The sequence below is a fragment of the Rhinolophus sinicus genome, linkage group LG10, assembly GCF_036562045.2.
Source record: "Rhinolophus sinicus isolate RSC01 linkage group LG10, ASM3656204v1, whole genome shotgun sequence".
Classification (NCBI taxonomy): Eukaryota; Metazoa; Chordata; class Mammalia; order Chiroptera; family Rhinolophidae; genus Rhinolophus; species Rhinolophus sinicus.
The window spans coordinates 82,627,645-82,647,773 of record NC_133759.1 but is presented as its reverse complement, the minus strand read 5'-3'; the positions used below and the strand labels follow the sequence as shown (position 1 = coordinate 82,647,773).

General features: G+C 41.0%; 1 protein-coding gene across 1 annotated transcript in view; it reads left to right on the top strand.

The window, feature by feature from the left end:
* Positions 1-20,129, top strand: part of DIAPH1 (diaphanous related formin 1) — an 87,669-nt gene that overhangs the window by 25,911 nt on the left and 41,629 nt on the right. The window contains exons 3-16 of the mRNA XM_074313689.1: positions 1,377-1,478; positions 1,625-1,755; positions 1,952-2,038; positions 2,878-2,941; positions 4,054-4,193; positions 5,437-5,545; positions 5,986-6,096; positions 6,268-6,386; positions 7,030-7,146; positions 7,756-7,871; positions 8,379-8,443; positions 9,128-9,307; positions 10,088-10,852; positions 11,685-11,799. Coding sequence (XP_074169790.1) covers positions 1,377-1,478; positions 1,625-1,755; positions 1,952-2,038; positions 2,878-2,941; positions 4,054-4,193; positions 5,437-5,545; positions 5,986-6,096; positions 6,268-6,386; positions 7,030-7,146; positions 7,756-7,871; positions 8,379-8,443; positions 9,128-9,307; positions 10,088-10,852; positions 11,685-11,799 — 2,221 coding nt within the window. The remainder of the gene's footprint in view (positions 1-1,376; positions 1,479-1,624; positions 1,756-1,951; positions 2,039-2,877; positions 2,942-4,053; positions 4,194-5,436; positions 5,546-5,985; positions 6,097-6,267; positions 6,387-7,029; positions 7,147-7,755; positions 7,872-8,378; positions 8,444-9,127; positions 9,308-10,087; positions 10,853-11,684; positions 11,800-20,129) is intronic.

The window sequence follows — 20,129 nt, the reverse complement described above, 5'->3', positions numbered from 1 at the left end:
GAAGACAAACTCTTGGCCTTGGATTGCAAACTTAGATGTCTTCAGGGCCAGGGAGGTAGCATAAAGAAGTTAAACAGGCTCGACAGAAGATGTAAGGAGGAGGACTGTGGTAAAATGAAGAAGGACTTCTGGCATTTTTGTTAGTTCCAGTAGGTTTTGTAGCATTCCAGTTGGGAATACCAGCCCAGTAGTGCCATTTATTTGTATTTTTCAAAAAGAAGCCAGAAATCTGTAATTAAAAAAAAAAAAAAGATAATTCTTTAATAGATCAAATATCATAGCCAGCATTCAGATTTCCCCGATTAGGTCATTTTTTTAAAAAACAATTTTTTCATTCAAATCACAATTCCATATAAGGTCCATTGTCGCTAATAGTCTCTTAAGTTTAATTTAATTATGGAACCTGACTTGTAGAGTTTCCCACAATCTGACATTTGATGATTACATCCCTTGATGCTAGAAATCCATATTTTTATATGAAGTCTCCCAAATTTAAAATATTGAGCTAGCCAAGCAGAACATTCTTTATCTTTGGGTCTAATTCAACCTGAGGGTCAGCACTTTGCAACTTCTGTGTTTCATTTATCTATAAAATGAGGGAAAGGCACCAGGAATTGACTGAGAAAAACGTGAAATTAATATTGCTATTCAGAGGCGGTGATTCCTTCACACACACACACACACACACACACACCCCTGAGAAGAAATAGATTGTATCTATTTCCCCCCTGTGCTTTCCCCCATTTCAAACAATATTCTGGACTTGTTAGGGTTAATCTTGTGCTCAGTGAAATACTGGGCTCAGACACAAGGTTATACATGTCATAGGCTCAAACAGAGCCTTTCCGCCAGTAACACACTCCAGGTTATATCTGTTGAGGGGCTTTATCACAGAGTTTCCATTTCTTTCTTCAGGGGAAAGGAATTTGTACCGAATCTGCGTTAGCCAGGGGTAGTGGGTGTTTAGGCCCTCGAGTGGCGCACATTTCGCTGGTGTCCATCCTGCTGGTGTTTGGATGACGCCAGTCGCCCAGTGCTTCAGTCCAAAGAGATTATTCAAGTCCATCTTAGGTGCAAAAAGACATTATGTGCGCTTTTCTTTCAGTGATAGAAAATAAATTTTCGTCTGTATTGAGTCTGTTTTTGTTAGGAAAAAAAGGTAAGTATGTGTGTGTATAAAAATGTCTATAAGGATTTATACTAAAATGTGAACCACATTTATCCCTGAGGAATTTTCATCATCTGTCATAGCCTAAATCTCTAGGAATTGGGAAACGTATTTATTCAGTGAGCCAAGTATACAAAATATTAAACCCTGAAAACTTGTAAGGAATTCGAGGCAATTTTGATTTTTCCTTTTTTTCTGTCTCTGCTAGCTGGACATGAACCTGAATGAGGAGAAACAACAACCTTTGAGGGAGAAGGACATTATTATCAAGAGGGAGATGGTGTCTCAATACTTGCACACGTCCAAGGCTGTGAGTTCTGGGGCAGGCAGCCATGACGTGGGAGACTGTGCCCCTCTCTTGGACCTGTTGGTTTTGCCAATTTCATAGAACATTTTCCCAGTCCAATTTATGACCGGGTCTAGGGTTTACTAATCTCTCTGTGTGCTCTTGTCTAGGGCATGAGCCAAAAGGAGAGCTCTCGGTCTGCCATGATGTACATTCAGGAGCTGAGGTCGGGCTTGCGGGATGCGCCTCTGCTCAGCTGCCTGGAGTCCCTTCGCGTCTCCCTCAACAACAACCCTGTCAGGTGAGGATTCTGAGGTGATAACAGGAGTAAGAGCCCAAGGTTAGAGTTCACTGGTGGTGGGGATTGAAGATCAAAGGAGCCAGGGAAGTGTGAGAATATTCTAGATTGGGAGTAGGAGTTGGCAGGATAAACTTTGTTTTGGTGAAGAAGTATTTATTGATTTGATTTAACATTGCATTATCTCTGTCCCTTACAGTTGGGTGCAAACATTTGGTGCTGAGGGCCTGGCCTCCTTATTGGACATCCTTAAACGACTCCATGATGAGAAAGAGGAGACTCCTGGGTAAGGACTTCCAAGTTTTGACACTTTCCAGGTGGGAGGTAACAGGGGACTTGGCTTTTCGCTCTAAAGGAGAAAATAGTAGTTAAGTGTAAAGTTAAGGATGAGGAGAATATGCTGTTAGCTGAGAATGGGATTTATTATAGGGGTGACTAGAAGACGAATGATGCTTATAGATAAGGAAAGGGAGGAGGAGGAACTTAAATTTCACAGTGAAGAACACATAAGGTATATACGTCTCCCCGCACAGGTTCTTATCTGGTCTGGAAATAGGGTGTGATTTAGACCAGAGCTCCCCTGTGATTTGGCCTGGGTCTTACTTCATTTGGGAGTCTTATAATACACTTCACCAGTTAGGGACTAGCTTTATAAAGGTCTTCAGGGTTGGAACATTTCTGGGGATACCTTGGACAGTTAGCTACTTTGAAGCCAGCCTGACCCAAAGTGACTTCTCTACTTCCTGGGATCTTTCGAAAACACACACGTGTTTTCGAATGTATAGACTTCAAACCTTTGAGGTAGCAAGGCAAACAGTAATAGATGGGATGTTGTGCTGATAGAATTTAGCATTTCGGAGCCTATAGAGAGGGAGTTAAAGGGAAGACTTGAATGTAATACTGAACTTGGATTTCAAGAGGATTAACCAAAGGTCTTCGGTGGGGATCACTCTTCAGCTACCTGTTTTTGCAGCACTCAGGGCAGAGTGCTATGTGCTGAATTTACTCCGTTGGGAGCTACTAGTTGGGGATGTTCCTGAGACCCTTGTTTGCGAGACTGAAAAGTCAAATGGGAGAGGGGTTATAGAATAAAGGGACTTCACTGATTATGTCTTCTCCCTGCAGAAGCTACGATTGCCGGAACAAGCATGAGATCATTCGCTGCTTGAAAGCTTTTATGAACAACAAGGTGAGATTTTTCCCATTTTCATTCCAAACTCCATCGTGACTCCTACTCTTTCTCTTGTATTGACAAACTACAAAAAGGACCTAGGAATATGAGGTTCAAGACTTCTCGCTTCCCTTTTAGTATCAAAACTTTTTGGTTGTCACATATACATGTTTCTGTAGATCTTTCTTCTCAGTTCTAATATCAGTTTCAGATGATACATTCAAATTTTCTTCCTCTTTTATACTTTCTTTTGCTAATTCTTGAATTTCCTAACTTATAGTTACTGTTTTTGAAAGGTTTATTACTTTAGTCTCTGCTTATTTGTTTTTTTGGTTTTTTTGTCTGTTTAGTATTTAAACCTAGGGTACCCAAAATTATTTGTTCCTGAGTGCAAATCTATCTTCCTCACTGTTTAATTTTTTTTATAATTAAGCTATTCCATTGGATGGGTGAGGGGGGCATTAAAAAGAAACATTAAAATCCAAGATTTTTATTCTTGGAAGACAGAGAGTTCTGTTATGTGTCTACTGGAAAATTGTTTTGCTCTGCTCATTTCTGTTTAGCTCTGTTGGGAAGAGTGTTCTATCCCTGTATTAATTTGCTAGGGCTGCTGTAACAAAGTACTGCAAAATGGGTGTCTTAACACATTTATTGTCTCACAGTTCTAGAGGCTATACTATAAGTCCAAGATCAAAGTGTTGGCAGGGTTGGTTGCTTCCGAGGGCTCTGAGGGTGGGGGTGTTTCATGCCTCTCCCCAGCATCCTGTGGTTTGCTGACAGTCTTTGGCAGTCCTCATTTGGTAGATGCATCACTCCCGCTTCTGCCTTCCTGTCCACAATGGTGTTCTCCCTTTGTGCATGTCTAGGTCCACATTTGCCTTTTTCGTAAGGACAACAGTCAGAGTAGATTAAGGTCCCACCTTACTCTAATAGGACCTTATTGTAAGAACTGATTACGTTTGCCAATGAGCCTGTGTCCATATAAGGTTGCATTCTGCGGTACTGGGAGTTAGTACTTCAACATATGCATTTTGGAGGGAAATACCATTCAACCCATAATGACCCCTAAACTTATCCCGGATTAAATGCTGTCATCTTTAAGCCTCCCTTCTCTGTTCTTGTCCTACCAGTTTGGAATCAAGACCATGTTAGAGACAAAAGAAGGAATCCTGTTGCTGGTCAGAGCCATGGATCCTGCTGTTCCCAACATGATGATTGACGCAGCGAGGCTGCTTTCTGCCCTTTGTATCCTCCCACAGCCAGAGGACATGTATGTGACTGGAATTATTTCTCTTCTCCATTCTCTTGTTTACTATCTTCTCTAGTCTAGAGGAAAATTGAGTTGCTTGGGTGGCCACTTGGTCTTAAATATTTCTTCCTAAACGAGAACTCTGTGAATCTTAATGTTTAAGAAAGATTATTAAGTGATGGGGGCTTAAGGGGGCTGTCCTGAGTGTACCACTGGTTGTCACAGGTGTAGCTGGATATATCCTAGATCTCCATTAATGTCTGTATTATTTAGGGCAAAGGTTTCCTTTTCCTTTTTTTTTTAAATTCAGGAACAACACATTATTTTTAAAATTCAAACAAGACAGAAGTATATAAAGTAAAATTTAACAGCCTCATGCCTTTGTCAAATCCTGTTTGGCAGAGATAACCACTGTTAATGACTTGGTGCAGTTGCATACATCTTTTTCTAGCACAGACGAATATATGGCGTTTCCTAGATTCTAAGATATCTTATGCCACTCCAAAAGATGGTATTCTAGAACTAAAGAAAGATGGCTTATGCCTATAAAACCAGTCACATGTATAGGATAGATTTTTAATTTTGTGGAGGAGTTGGTTTAACAGAAGCTAAACATACCATTTATTCTTTTCAGCTTGTTTCTTTTTATTTAACAGTAAATCTCGGACACACTTTTATGTCAGTATTTTTTTTAGATCTACGTTATTATCTTTAGTGGCTCCTTAGCATTCCATAGTATGCAGGCCTCATAATTTATTTAACAGTTATCCCATTGCTAGACATTTAGGTAGACTTTTTTTTTTTTAAGCATATTATGGCTCTTGCTCTAGATGATGAGAAGAATTTTTGCTATTACAAATAATGCCATAATGAGCATCCTTATACATACATTCTTTCACATTCATGCATTTATGTTGGGAAGAGTTCTAGAAGTAGGCCACATATTACTTGCATTGAAAATAGGTATTACTAAATTCCCCTCCAAAAGTTTTACCAACTTACACTCTACAGAACAGGGGTCTTAATTTGGTATCCATAGATAGGATAGGCATGGTTTTTCAGGTACATTTTTCTAAAGAGGTGCTCCATAGCTTTCAGCAGATTCTGGCCCCTGTTTAGGTGATGACAAGAGTAATGTGAGAAATATAGAACGCTGATGATATTCTGTTTCCTAATTGATCTGTGCCACCATATCATCTGCCTTTTGTGCATGTCTGTGTCAGAGCACCTGGGCAGTTCTCTCTCTTTCTTTTCTCCTGATCAGGAATGAAAGGGTTTTGGAGGCAATGACAGAAAGAGCTGAGATGGATGAGATGGAACGTTTCCAGCCACTGTTGGATGGATTAAAAAGTGGGACCTCCATTGCACTCAAGGCATGTATATCCACTGAAACTGGGCCCAAGAATAGAATTCAAGATGGAAAGACTCAAATTCATTTGACCTCTTAATAGGACACATGGAATGATTTCCAACTATACTTTTTATATTTCGGAATTTGTTCTAACGGGAAAACAAGAAGGCAGAGGAAGAACTGTTTTCCTCATTATGAGATGGGAAAAAGGCATGGTATCTATTTACGAGCTAGGGAAACCAAGGCCTAGAACAAAGTATACCATCAAAGCCTTGGAATTGTTTAGACCTCTGCTCTCCAGACCTGTGCTCAAACCAGGTCTTATAGCTCCAGCAGAAAGTCCTGGTAGTTTTGTACTGCATTTTCTAGGCTGTATTTTGGACCCCAGAATTCATGTAAAGAAAATGGAATCTTGGTCTCTAGGAGTAACACTGATATAGCTACTGACTTTTCTTATTTTAGGTGGGATGCATACAGCTGATCAATGCTCTCATCACACCAGCTGAAGAACTTGACTTCCGAGTTCATATCCGAAGTGAACTGATGCGCTTGGGGCTGCATCAAGTGTTGCAGGTGAGATGCAGCACTTCATTCAAAAGGCTGAGCCGATTCCTTCCTGCGTGTATAGGCCAGTCATCCCTAGGATAACTGGTTTGCAATTGAAAAACCAGGTCGAAAGGCTTGGGTTTCTAGCCAGCATAGGATACTTTGGGGTTCCCTGACTTCTCCTTTTGTCACTGACAGGACCTTCGGAAGATTGAAAATGAAGATATGAGAGTGCAGCTCGCTGTGTTTGATGAGCAAGGGGACGAAGATTCCTATGACCTGAAGGGACGGCTGGATGACATTCGAATGGAGATGGAATATCCTTTCACTGACTGGGTGCAGGGCAGAGGGGCCTTTCAGTCATAGATCCCTGTATGGAACAGTGTGGGAATGATGACTCAGCACAGGGCATCAGCCTGCGCGTCTTCTCAGTAAACAAGGCAGGTGTCTTTTGATTGCTGTTGGATTTATTTGCCACAGCATGGACCAGAGGAGTTAGGAAAGGTGATCTAAAGGTTGCTTAGCATGGAAGCAGCCCTCAAAATTAGTATAGACCTCCTAGAACACGATAGCTTAGCTTACTAAGATGGTTTTTAGAGGACATACACAAGTCAGTAGGAGTAGGGTTGTAATTTGCTTTTGTGTGTGTGTTCCTGAGACTGACAGAGGGAGTAATTTGGTTACCTATTGATATTTGCCACAAGGCAATTATCTTTTAGTTTCTGTCTACTGATTGATCTTAAAGCCAAATACTAGGAATCCTCTACCTCTGTGTATGGTACCACCCAACTCACTGGTCCTTTGGCTAAAGGAAGTTTACAGCACCTAAAGTTTCAGGCAACGTTTACAGGAAAAACAGCTGTTAGAATAGAAGAGCATCTTGTTAGTTTTCCCAAGAGTTAGGCAAGCCACCTGTCAGGTTCTAAATATATGCTTTCCTTAGCCTCTTCCCCTTTCTACTGACTTCAGTGAAATCTTCCAGATTCTCTTAAACACAGTGAAGGATTCAAAGGCAGAGCCGCACTTCCTGTCCATCCTGCAGCACCTCCTCTTGGTCCGAAATGACTATGAGGCCAGGTAAATGGAATACCTGGTGGAAGTTTTAGATTTGAGCCTAAGTAGAAAGCACAAAATCCTTAAATCCAAAGATTGTCTGCAAAGGGAAAAAGAAAAGACAAGAATTAGGTTTCATTTTTAATCATAGACATAAAGGGAGTTGTCAGTTGTCCCTTTAATCCACATAAAGGCATCTCTATGGAAGAGGTCACAATGCAGAAGATGAAATACCCTTCCTTTTTCGGAGGGGTGTGGTAGGGTGGGGTGAAACATGATAGCAGAGGGAGGTAGCAACTTAAAGTTTTTTCATGTTGCTTGGAAGTAGAATTTTAGTGATAGTCCTGTCCAGGACAGGAAGGCTCAAGCCTGGGTTTTTAGATGGGAAAGGATTGGCACTAGGACACACAGGGCAAGAAGCTTTGATTATCTGAAGTAGATGGGGTAGATGATGTGGAAGAGGGGTTTCTTAGCATGGCAGCAACACTTCTGTTAATTTTATGAAAAGTTCTTTTCCAGACACTTTATCCTCAGGTCCCTCTGTTGTCAAAGCAGTTAACTTTTCTTGATGCTGAATACTTGAAAATTATATTGTGGTTTTCCTTTAATGACCCTGTTTTGTTTCCTCCACAGACCACAGTACTATAAGTTGATTGAAGAATGTGTTTCTCAGATAGTTCTGCGCAAGAATGGGGCCGATCCTGACTTCAGGTGCCGGCACCTCCAGATTGACATTGAGACATTGATTGGTAAGTGCATTCTTCTCTCTGGTTCCTTAAAGTATTGCTTCTGCCGTTCATTTTGCATGTTTCTTGCAGTGAAAAGTTCAGAGGAAAATTTCTAGTTTCTAGGTATTTACCTTTCTTAAGTGTTAACCAACATCTATGCTAGGAATATACAGGCCTTTAGTTTCTTTCTGCATAATCTAAAAATTTACCACTTCTCACACACTACCCCACCTTTTGAAGGGACTTCATTAGCTATTATCTGGGACTCCTGCTGGTGTCAGGGATTCAGAAGTGTGACTTGTAGGCATTCTCTGTACCACATAGCATGGTGGCCTTACTGTATAATAGGCACTCAGAACTTTTACGTTGAACTTAACTGAAAGTTTCATTGCTTTGTCTAGTGCAGAACGTTAAGAAGGCTAATAAAGGGACCAAAGACTGCCCTTTCGTTTTACTGATGGGCTTAGGTAGTGAAAAGGGAAGACAAGAGAATTGGGAACTTTACTTCCTGACTCTTCTTCTTTTCAGATCAAATGATTGATAAAACAAAGGTGGAGAAATCTGAAGGCAAAGCTGCAGAGCTGGAAAAAAAGGTGTGTATGAGAAATGAAAAAAAATGGGATATATCTTTCTTTCTCTGTCTAACGATTATGATTTTTCTGACATGTGAAACAGTTACCTGTGATATTTTGAAAGCATTCAGCACACAATAGCAGTTCCTAGGGGAAGCTTTCTGGTGTAGGTTACCCAGTGGAAAACTAATACGGGTGTGACAGTGAACAGCTAGTTAGTGGGAGCTTGCATAGTTCTTGGGCCCCTGGGCAGGACAGGAAAGACAGATAACACTCGTATAATAGCGAGAGCACTGTTAGGTTTGCTTGACATCTCAGGCCTCTTATCCCTCACAGCATAGGAACCTGGAATATGTCTAATTCTCTTTTTTCTTTTCGATTGTTAAAGACGCCTATTGTGGTTGATAGGTATTGTTCGTAGAGACTACCACGGCTCTCTTGGTTAAATGTCTTTCAAATCTTAGTTTTTTTGTTTTTTTAATTATAACTCCAAAAATAGAGACTGTGGAAATGGTGCCTGGTTCCCCCCTCCTTTTAACGTTGATTTTCAGGTCAAAATCATGGTGCTTTTTTTCCCCAGGCATACCCTGGGTCAGTGAGCTCTGTAGATCAAAGATCGGCACAAACAGTAAATTATGGGGAATAGCTTTGTGCTTCTTGCTGAGATGTGGAGCTTACGGGGAGCCTGATTCCTTTCTCCTTTAGCTGGACTCAGAGTTAACAGCCCGACATGAGCTACAGGTGGAAATGAAAAAGATGGAAAGTGACTTTGAGCAGAAGCTCCAGGATCTTCAGGGAGAAAAGGACGTATTGGATTCTGAAAAGCAACAAATTGCCACAGAGAAACAGGACCTGGAAGCAGAGGTGTCTCAGCTCACAGGAGAGGTAACGTCTGAGCAGGGAAGGCAGTGACTGTAACCGCTATCAGCAGCCTCAGGATGAGCCTGTCTTAGAGCAGGAGTCATCTCTTATTCCTGGAGAGGGTTCAGCGATAACAGGTAATCTAGTTAGAGAGTGCATATTTAAAAAACCTTACTGTTGTTTGTTTGTTTTACTTTGGGGGTAAATAATACATCAGATGGAAAGTTTAAAAAATACGGGACAACATAAAAAATAAAATGAGTCACAGTACTACTCAGAAATAAAGATAATAGTCTTCTAATACATTTAGGATTGGAAATTAAATAAACTGTTCTCATATTTGCTCTTTTTTTTTTTCTTCCCCTAATTTAGTCATTTCTGGGCATATTTATCCCCACATGCACTCTCTGCAGTTATAAATATTTAAACGATCTGTGATATCTGATAACTTGATCACTTAATGTTGTTACATAATTACCTGTATAGCACATGTATTAGTTATATAACTAGAATATTTGATTTACTTAATCTTTGCATTTTATGATCAAAGGAAGAGTTTAACATAAAGGTTGAAGTTGCCTTTTGAAAAAGGCTGAACTAAGAACATGAAGTCCTGGACTCTACTTTTGGCTTGCCATGAGATAGCTATGTGACTTTAGGCGAATCATTTCATGTCTGACTTATTCCACCCCCTTCATGTATAAAAAGAGAAGTTGGGATTAAGTAATTTCTTAGGTCCCTTCCAGCCCCAGTTGTCCCTGAAGTGGAATGAGAAATATACTCCCATTGATGTTGTTTCTCTAGGTTGCCAAACTGTCCAAGGAACTGGAAGATGCCAAGAAAGAAATGGCTTCTCTCTCCGCGGCAGTTACTGCTGCAGCCCCTTCCAGCAGTGCTACTGTTCCCCCTGCCCCTCCTTTACCTGGTGTCTCTGGCACTGTTATTCCAACCCCACCTGCAGTTGTAGAAGGAGGGGTTAGCATACCCTCCCCACATCCCCTTCCAGGGGATGGTATTATTCCTCCTCCACCACCTCCCCCTCCTTTACCTGGGGGTGTTTGCATCCCCCCACCCCCTCCTTTACCTGGGGGTGTTTGCATCCCCCCACCCCCTCCTTTACCTGGGGGTGTTTGCATCCCCCCACCCCCTCCTTTACCTGGGGGTGCTGCCATCCCCACCCCTCCTTTGCCTGGGGGTGCTGCCATCCCCCCACCCCCTCCTTTGCCTGGGGGTGCTGCCATCCCCCCACCCCCTCCTTTGCCTGGAGGTGCTGCCATCCCTCCACCTCCCCCTTTGCCTGGGGGTGCTGGTATCCCCCCACCTCCTCCCTTGCCTGGAGGACCAGGAATGCCACCTCCCCCTCCCCCTCTTCCTGGTGGTCCTGGAATCCCCCCACCTCCTCCATTTCCGGGAGGCCCTGGCATTCCTCCACCCCCACCCGGAATGGGCATGCCTCCACCTCCCCCTTTTGGATTTGGAGTTCCTGCAGCCCCAGTTCTGCCACATGGATTAACCCCAAAGAAGCTTTATAAGCCAGAGGTGCAGCTCCGGAGGCCAAACTGGTCCAAGGTGAGACTTTCTGTCCATTTCTTCGTTAGTACTTCTTAAGAAACCATTTCACTTTCCTACTTTGTATTTTGGGTGTGGTTGGGTTTCCCTTTCTTGTGGCTCACATCTATCTGTCTTCAAGTGCCCTCATGCTTATGTATATTCAGCAGATATGAGGCATCTCCTATATGCTAGACATCACTTTGCAGAGGTTTTTTGAGCCCTATCCTCTGCTACACTTAAATGAGTCTTTTTGGCCTTTGAGGATGAGTGCCAGGGTGACACACTGTTTGATAATAGTCATTTCATCAGTCTTCAAGGTACGGATAATTTTACTGACCTGAAATCATGGATTTATGGATACAGCCCCCTAACTCTATCTTCCAGTGAATGAGTTACACATGATATGTTTGCATGGCTCCGTGTTGTTCTCACTATGTGTTTGAGACACTATGATTCTGCATCAGAAACCAAGTTAAAACAAAGGAGTGTAGGGATTTGTTCATAAAATGAACACATTTGTCACAGTTAGATAGATTGGGAAAATATATAATGTAGAACAAGGCAAGATGTGAAATAAAGCCATCATGCTTCTAAAACTAGAGGATTCGAGGTTAGAAGGAGGCTGTGTAGCATAACTGAATCTAATTCTTGAATAATCATCAGTAAACAGCCTGTAAGCGTCATCCGCTGACCCCACCAGGAAGAGCACAGCTGTCTCTGGGTCTCAGGTCAATCTGACTAGCATGACACTGCTAATATCCACCAGCCACCTCTTGCATCTTAATCAGTGTTATTGGATGGAAAATACGGAGCTCAGCCTGAACTCGTAACACCCTGCCTGTGTCCACAGTTTGTTGCTGAGGACCTTTCCCAGGACTGCTTCTGGACAAAGGTGAAGGAAGACCGCTTTGAGAACAGTGAACTTTTCGCCAAACTTACCCACGCCTTCTCTGCCCAGACCAAGAGTGAGTCCCTTCTTCTTTCATGCAAAGGGCCAGTGTAGGACTTAGCATATCCTTTAAGTGGGTTTCCTTTCCCTTCCCCGGGTGAGGGTGGAAGAGAGAGAGGGTTTGCTATTCGGAAGAAAATAAGATGTTTTTGTATTCTGGGGATGCTTGTGTTTCGGTAAGAGAACGGCATGTAGGTTTTTTTTCCCCCCTGATTTTTCTGCCTATAGGTATTTTATGTCTTAACTGGTGGAGATAGGAGATTAAGGTGACAGAGTTCAGTCTGAGCCCATTTTGATGATACTCTTGAACCGATTCTGGCATTGCCTTTAAGGTGCTATCTTCAGATCTACATACATAATTGCTAAGGGTTGGGCAGAGTCTTGAATAGGTCAGGTGGTTGAGCAACTGTCTACAGTAACAACTAACCATATGTGATTCCTTTTTTCCATTTCTTACCAATATCGGATGCTTTCTCCTTCCTGGCCCTTTGCTCCTGCAGCCTCAAAAGGTAAGAATAGAGAAGAGCCTTTTAGTTGGGTCTTTTGAATATTTGAGGGAAAAATGAAACATGTGAAGTAATTTTTCTTTAGAAAACTGAAATTAGAGATCAGGGAGTTGATTTCTCTTTTGCTAGATTTTTTTTTTTTTTTTTTTAAGAGTACAGAAGGACCAGTAGCTGTGATGTTAACTGACAGGGAAGAAAATTAAGTTTAAGTTGAAGCTAGCATACACTTACCCTTTCTTTGGATGGTGAGGGACCACTTAAGTAATAATACCATTATCTTACATTTGTGTGGGTTTTACAATTTTCAAAGTACTTTAACATAACATTGCCCTATTGGACCTGCAAAGAAGCCTCATGAAATAGGCAGGATGCGTGTTATCTCCACTCTGTAAAATACATGAACTGAATAGTTAGGTAGCTTGCCCAAGGCTGTATGACCAGATCCAGGAGTCTTGACTTCTGGTCCGTTTTTCCATATAAATTCTTTTCTCCTTCGCCTTCGTATCTTTCCCTTTATTTTAGAAGAGCTGATCTGTTTTGCCCTCTTCTTTCTTCACTTCCTAATTCTTGTGGGTTTTGTTCTCCCTTAATATGCTTGGTGATCATTTTATATTTCCATCTTCTAGCATTTTTTGTTTGTTTAGAGGTTTATTATGACCCTAGTGATGAAAATTAAGCACAATTTTGGAGCATTCCCCCCACCCCCGCAACCCCTTACCCAGCAAAAGAGCATTTTTAAAGACATTCTTTTTTTCCTTAAGTGATCTGATGGGACCAGGCTATACTGGGTTCTAATAAGGAGCCTAACAGATTGCTAGGTGCCTTTGGTGGCCCTTAGTTACATGTGTGTATCTAGGAGTGCTCAGGCCTGTCCTGTTCCCTAGCGTTCAGGGCTAAGTGGCCTTTTCCTCTAAGAGAACTGTCCCCTTCTGTACTAAAGTCCAACTCAGGGAATTACTTCCACCCTCTTAGTTAAAAAATGTTGTGGGAAGGATCATTTGTACTACTCTAGTACATCAACAAAGACTAGTTGACAGTGAAAATCAAAGTCAAATGATTTACTGATTTGTAAATTCACAGACTCTATCCCTGTGTAAGTTCTGTTCTTGTGTCTGGGCTCTTAAGGCCACTGCAGATGTACACTGGCAGGGTCCCTTTCTTCCCCTTTTCTGTCCCCATCCTTCTTTTATCCTATAAATTTGTATTACTATTGATTGTAGTGGGGTTTTATGCAGTTTAGTGGTTTTGCTGGGCATTGTATTCCCACTGAGAGTTGGTATATAGTATTTTAAAATACCCAAGCAAGACCTTATCTCATCTTTTTTATTTTCAACAGTGTAATCAAACTTGCTCCTTCAGCTCTCAACTTCAGACCTAGAAACTACTTTCTATTCATTGAAGGTTTCTAACTTCCTTACAGCTTTGCTTTGGCTTTAAAAAATTTTTTTTCTTAAATTATTCTTAGAAGTCTCTGTATCTTAATCTGAAAAGAGTATGAATCTGTCAATTTAGTTTTAGTGGCAGTATTGATTTTCCTGTAGTAATCATCACTAGTAGATTACTGTTACTTTGAAGAAGGAAATATCTAACTAGTCTTTATTTTATTCTATTCCTTAAATATCTTTACTTTTAGTTAGAACTTTCAGGTTTTAAATTGGCACACTGTCTTAATTTCCCAGTCTTTTCGTTAGGAAGTGCTACAGAAGGCGTTCTCAGAAATTATTAAATCATGAACAGTTTTCCAGACATACTAAATCTAAATTGATTATATTAAGAAATTCCTGGAAGGTTTTTTTTCCTGTCAACTGTAGTAGTAAGTACTTAACTGTTTACCCAACTCTAAGTTCCCTGTGACACTCAGATGCAGCAAGGCCCTCCTGCATCTTGTGAACCATGCCTCAGCTATAATTTTTCAGTCATTTTTCCCCAAGCAACAAAAAGTTCCCCCTTGAAAAAATTATTTCTTCTTGGGATTTTTGGTGCTTTACTGACTTCAGTGTTGTCTTGCTTATTTTTTTCTTCTGCTTTTTCTTGCTTTCTTTCCTTTTGAGTTACTCTGTAAATCTATGGTGATGCAAACAGTATTTGAACGGGCTTGTTTTGAGGTGTGTTTCTTGGACAAAATAGTTACTTTGATAGCGTATGCATGGGAATCGAGTAGCAGCTAGAAGTGTTGCATGTGGACCCAGTGCCATGGATACTGAGTTTGGGGTACCTAACTTGTCCTTTCTTTCCTGATGCACCTTCGATCCTCCCTCTCTGGGTGCTCAGGCTGGCATACTCAATATAGACTGTTCCCAAGTGGCCTCCTTCCTCACAACATGCCCCCAGAAGAACTCTTTAGTAAAAAAGAATCTGGGCTTCTTAGAGTTTAGGTTTTTATCAGGTAAGGAATTTCAAGCTCTAGAAATTTCAGAGGTGAGGACTCAGGGGACCCAGATCTCACCAGTATGAAAGCAAGGTTTGCTTTGCTTCTGGTGCTTTCAGTATGTCTCATATGACATTTCAGAACTTTCCCCCTAATTTTTTTTTCAATTTGGTAACCAGTTTCAGTTACCAAGTCTCTCACTCATAGTCTTAATATTGATATAATTTTTTTTATTGGCTTTATTTAGTGATCCATGATTTGGGCAGCATCCCACCTAGCAACTAGAAGGGCACGCTCCCCTATTGATGATATAATTAAATGATAATACTCATTACTACTCTGTAAATATTCCATCTTCCAAATGAAAAAAATTGAGGCATGGGTTAAAAACATTTTCAAGGCCATTTAGTAAGTGCCAGAGCCAAGGTTCACACTCTAGACTATGTGACTCCACAGTGCTTGCTCTAGCGCTCTGCTTCCCACAAGTGTATGTCCTTGCCCGAAGAGCTTCTGAAAGCATAAATCCAGACAAGCGGGAAGAAGGGGATATGCTGGTTTCCGCAGCCACTTCATTCATTCAGGCACAAAGGTCCTTGAATTGGCAGTGACTCTTAGGAGCATAAAAAAGGAACAACATTAGGTTAGGGAAAGTAAGTCTCTAGAAAAGTAAGATACTGGATATTTAGAGTTGAAGAAAAGGAGCCACGTTCTGATTACAGTATATTCAACTGTAGCAAAACGAGTCCGGTTGGAGAAATAAGGCATGCTTATCTAGTTCTCATAGAAGTCCTGCTAAGATGATTTCAGCCCCTAGTTGCCAGTCTTGATGAGGAAGTTATTTGTACACTAGGTTTTCATAATGTTGCCTTATTTCCTCTCTCACTTGCTAAACACAACTCTGCTGTTTGTTAAACATGGCTGTATCCCCTTGTATTTTTTTGCTGTCTGAAAGCTCTCATATACCTACTGGCTCCACCAAGAAGGGACAGTAAAGAAAACATCCACCTCACTCTTCACGTGTGCCTGCAATAGTCAAAGGTCTCCAGCCATTGCTTCTCTAAGGTTCTAGAAGATGTGTGCCTTTTTCTAAGAGAAATGCTAAGAGAGAGGAACGGTCTTCAAATTTATACTACAGGTTCTCTCACACATTTTTCTCTCAGGGATTACTCTCTTGTTTCTGAACTCTTGACTTCCTATAAGTCAGGAATTTACTTAATCAGTTTATTGGTTGCCCAGAGATTATTTTGAGTTCAGATTTGATAGGCAGTGCTATAAAACTTCTAGTACTTTTTCACTTTCTCACTTTCCGTGTGGTGATCGCTAAGAAGTCTTTTATAATGGTCTCTTTGTTGCCTGTGCTTCTTGAATTCCTTGGGAACATGTTCAGTGTTAATTTCTTTTTATCTTCTCCTAGGGAGCTTTTCATCACTGGTGGCCTCAGGTCATTATCTGTATGTACAAGATAACTAGTTTTCTTTCTGCTTTCCCTCTAACTCTTACTCTGTTTTGTTGATAGGATCCCATTAAAAATATTACCTTTTGAATAATAGTGCGGTAAGTGATAATTGCTGTTCTAAGTACAGTGGTGTTTTTTCCTTTTTAGGTTTATTTCTTCCTTCCAAAAACTTTTTGGACCTGTAAGATCCACCAGCTAAGCCCCCTTAGTCGGTGTGCAGTGGACAATATGTAGCACTAGATCGTCTCTCTGTTAAAGTATGAGGTGCATTGTGGGAACTGTGAGCCTCACAACGGTTCTCCAAGTGGTGAATGGCAGTAATTTAGAAAGAACACTGGCAGAAAAATAAGATTTTGACCAAGAGCTGAGAATTTCATGAACAATAACAATATTCCAGTTAGGGGTTGACTGTGCGGTTCCAGATCCCAAGGTTTGTGCTGTTGTCCCACAAGTTGTAACTGTGGGCAGCAGTGGGTAGGTTTACCTGTCTGTTGCTCTCTCAGAACTTTCGTGGATCTGGCTTCAACAGGACCCTGTGGGGGGAAAACAATCCCCATCTTTCCCAAAGGGGATTCAAGGGTCTTTTTCCTTTTCCCTGTGATCCTCTTCTGTCCACTAGGTGGCACTCACCCAGTCGGATCTTTATCTGGAAATGTCCTAGTGAATCTTTACAGGTTATGCAACTTGGAACTCTAGAAACAAGATTTTTAAAGAATTCAACATGCTCCACCTTACTCAGGGAGTCTTTAGACAGAAAGATGCTGTTTCATCAGTTTCTTTCTCCTCTCAAGTGTGTGGAATTAGGACCAGAGGTGCTATGCAAGTGAACATTTGTTGAAATTGTCTTTTATTTACTAACTTCTCTTGGGTTTTGAATAGGGTCAGATTGTTAGCACAAAGAAGTTGTGAGGTTCCGTAATAGCAGGTAGTACTCCTTGTGGTGTAAAAACGTAAATCTGTCCCTGTCACGTGGGGTTACGAGGCGTCCTGTACATGGAATAAGTACCACACCTCTGGGATGTGATCGCTCCATCGTCAGTGGTGTATAAAAAAGAACCTAAACTACCCCTTCACATACACCTTTATGTTCCCAACCTTGCCATCATTATTTGCTTTGAATCCACGGGATCTAATATGCCATTTATCTTGTTTTATGTCACTTACACAGGAGGCCCAGGCTCCCAGGTCATCCTCATCTCCAATACTCAAATCCCCGTAAGGTTCTGTGTATCTCCTATTCTGTCTCCTGCCATCTGACCTGAACTCTTGAAACCTGTCCACTGTGCCCTCTGGGATTCATGATCCATCACTAGCAAAATCTGTCATCAACTTCACCTTGTTGCTCTAACAGAAACCTGGCTTTCCCTCAACACTACTTTCCCTCTTTCCTTCTCATGTGGTGGTGGTTTATTTTCCTCCCATAAACTTCACCCCAGTGGACCTGGAGATGGTGTGGATGTCCTCATGGTTCTTCACTGCCGCTTTCAGATCATTCCACCTCTCTCCTAAAAACTCAATTTGGGATCTCATGACATCAAATTATATCATCCACTTCCCCTTTTTGTGCTATCATCTACTAACACCCCAAGTTAACTTCTTCTTATCTCTCAACCAGTTTAGTTCCTGGCCGTTCTCTGCAGTACTCCAGTACTGCTTCTCTCTTAATTCTCAGCAATTTTTATGCAAAAGGATCATGATCCTATCAATTTTCTGACTTCACAGTCCTTGAAATATCCTTTTCCAGGGATCTTGTCCTCTCCCCTACCTCACCTCTTCTGTTCTATGGTCCGGAACCAGTAACTGCAGCCCTTCCACATCTCAGCTTCATACCACCTACATTCTTATCGCCTCGCCCTTTGGTACCCTGCCCCCAGCAATCCTCCAGCCCCGCTGAGACTTCCGTCATTTATCCCATCACCTCTCACTGTCCTTCACCCCCATGATGACTTCATTCTCCTTCTCAGCTGAAATTCCATGGTTAATCATTATAATAATCCCTCCCTTGTTTTGTTTTGTTTTGTTTCCTTCTATTACCTCTCTCTCAATTCAGCATACTTGATTGGCCAGACCACGATCTGGGTTATTTCCATCTCTCTATCCATCCTGCACCTGCAGCTGTGCCAGTGAACATGGTTAGAGAAAAGCATACAGCTGGCCCTCCTGGTTCCCTTTCTTCACTTGGCTTTCAGGACAGCACGTGCTCTTCCTCTTTCTCCTACCTCACTGGCATTCCTTCTCCTGGCTCTCCTCTGCGCAGTTTGCAGTGGTACTGGGCCTTTGATGCTGCCAGGCAATCAGATGTTAAATTCTAGTCCATTCCATTTATTACTCTCCTAAGTGATTATTTCATACCTTTTGTTTCCTCCAAAGCCCAACACCTCCCTCATCTTCATTCTCAGTTGAAGATGTTTTCTTTTTGCTTCACTGAGAAAATTGAAACAATCAGAAGAGGAACTTCCGTAGATTTCCACCATTACTTTTACCCACACTCTGTGTCTTCCTCTTTGTTTCCCTGGTCTTGTCTAAAGCCAGTTCCCAGATTAAAGCGATATCCTCATCTCACCAAATGTATAGAATACACTGAAAATATAAAATAAAAAAATCTTCCTCTTTCCCCCCAGAGTGACTGTGGTTAATCATACCTTTAATAGGCACATGTTATTCTAATAAAGGTCCTTTTCTCTTTTAATTCAAGTGAGAAAATGTGGGAAATTTTCAAATAGAACCTTACTGGAAAATTAAGTGCAGTGGAATTAAAAGATAAAATTACAGAAATACCAAGGTATACACATATTTTTCATGTAATCTGTGTGATCCCATATGGTATGTATACTGTTCTGCATTTTGCTTAACATGTTTCAGCATCTCTTGATATCACTAAATGGGTAGTTGTAGTCTAAGAAATAATACAGTTTTATACAACTGATCCCTTACTGAAAATTTGTTGCCGGTTTTTTTATATTGTAAGCAGTGCTGCAAAAAACATCGTTTCATACTTGTATTTCTGCAAAATTTTAAAAATAAAATTTTGAGGCTTAACTTGTGAGGTATAGGATTGTACCAGTTTATATTTCCACCAAAAATAAATTATTTATCATAATGTCTGATAGGGGAAAAGTGGTACTTTGTTTTAATCTGACCACTAATGAGATTGCACCAGAGATTTTCCTTCATGCCTTGATTCTTTCCTTATCCGTAAAATGAGATAGATGAACCTAAAGATACTTTTCAGTTTTAAACTTCTGGTTCTGTTATTACAGATTTTTTTCTTCTTTTTTCTTGCATAAGTTGTCTTCGGTGTTATCTGTCATCTCAAATTCTTTTGTTTTGATAGCTGTCTAAAAAGTTATTGTGTTGTTTTGTTGGTTCGGGCTTGAGTTTCATTCTTGTTTTTCCATGTACTGGTGGAGATTTAAGGAAGGGTGCCATCAGATAAAGATAATTAAACTTTAATTCCCTCTAAACTGGAGAAATTTGATATATCTGCAGTGTGCTCTTTCTCCTTTTCGCCACCAGATGGCACATGGATCTCTCCTATTTTAGATGTGTCATTGTTACGTCTGTGAGTGATGCAGTTAGTGATGCAGTCACGTTAGAGAGAGGCAACCTCTGTTGTTCTCACAGACAAACTGCTTGGTATGCTGCCCTCTAGCGGTCAGGAAATTCATTTGGAGGACTTGCTGTTTTATTAAAGGATCTTGTTCTGTCACAGCTAGAATTTGTTTTTCCATTTGCTGAATTTATTTAAACAAATCAATTTAGAAGTGTCATAGAATTAAACAAAACTTCTGACATGGAAACATACTGCCATGTTTCTGAAACAGACGTTAACACCTGATAAGAGTTAATGTCCATTAATAAGGCCAGTCTTCAGCAAAACAAACCATTTTGCTTCTTTATAATAGGAGCAATAGGGGTCCAGAGGCTGGAGAATGTTTTCATTTTTGTTTTAGTCTGATAGCTTCATGAAAGCATAGCCTTCCTTTCAGAGTGTTTAAATAGAGGATTGTATTTTA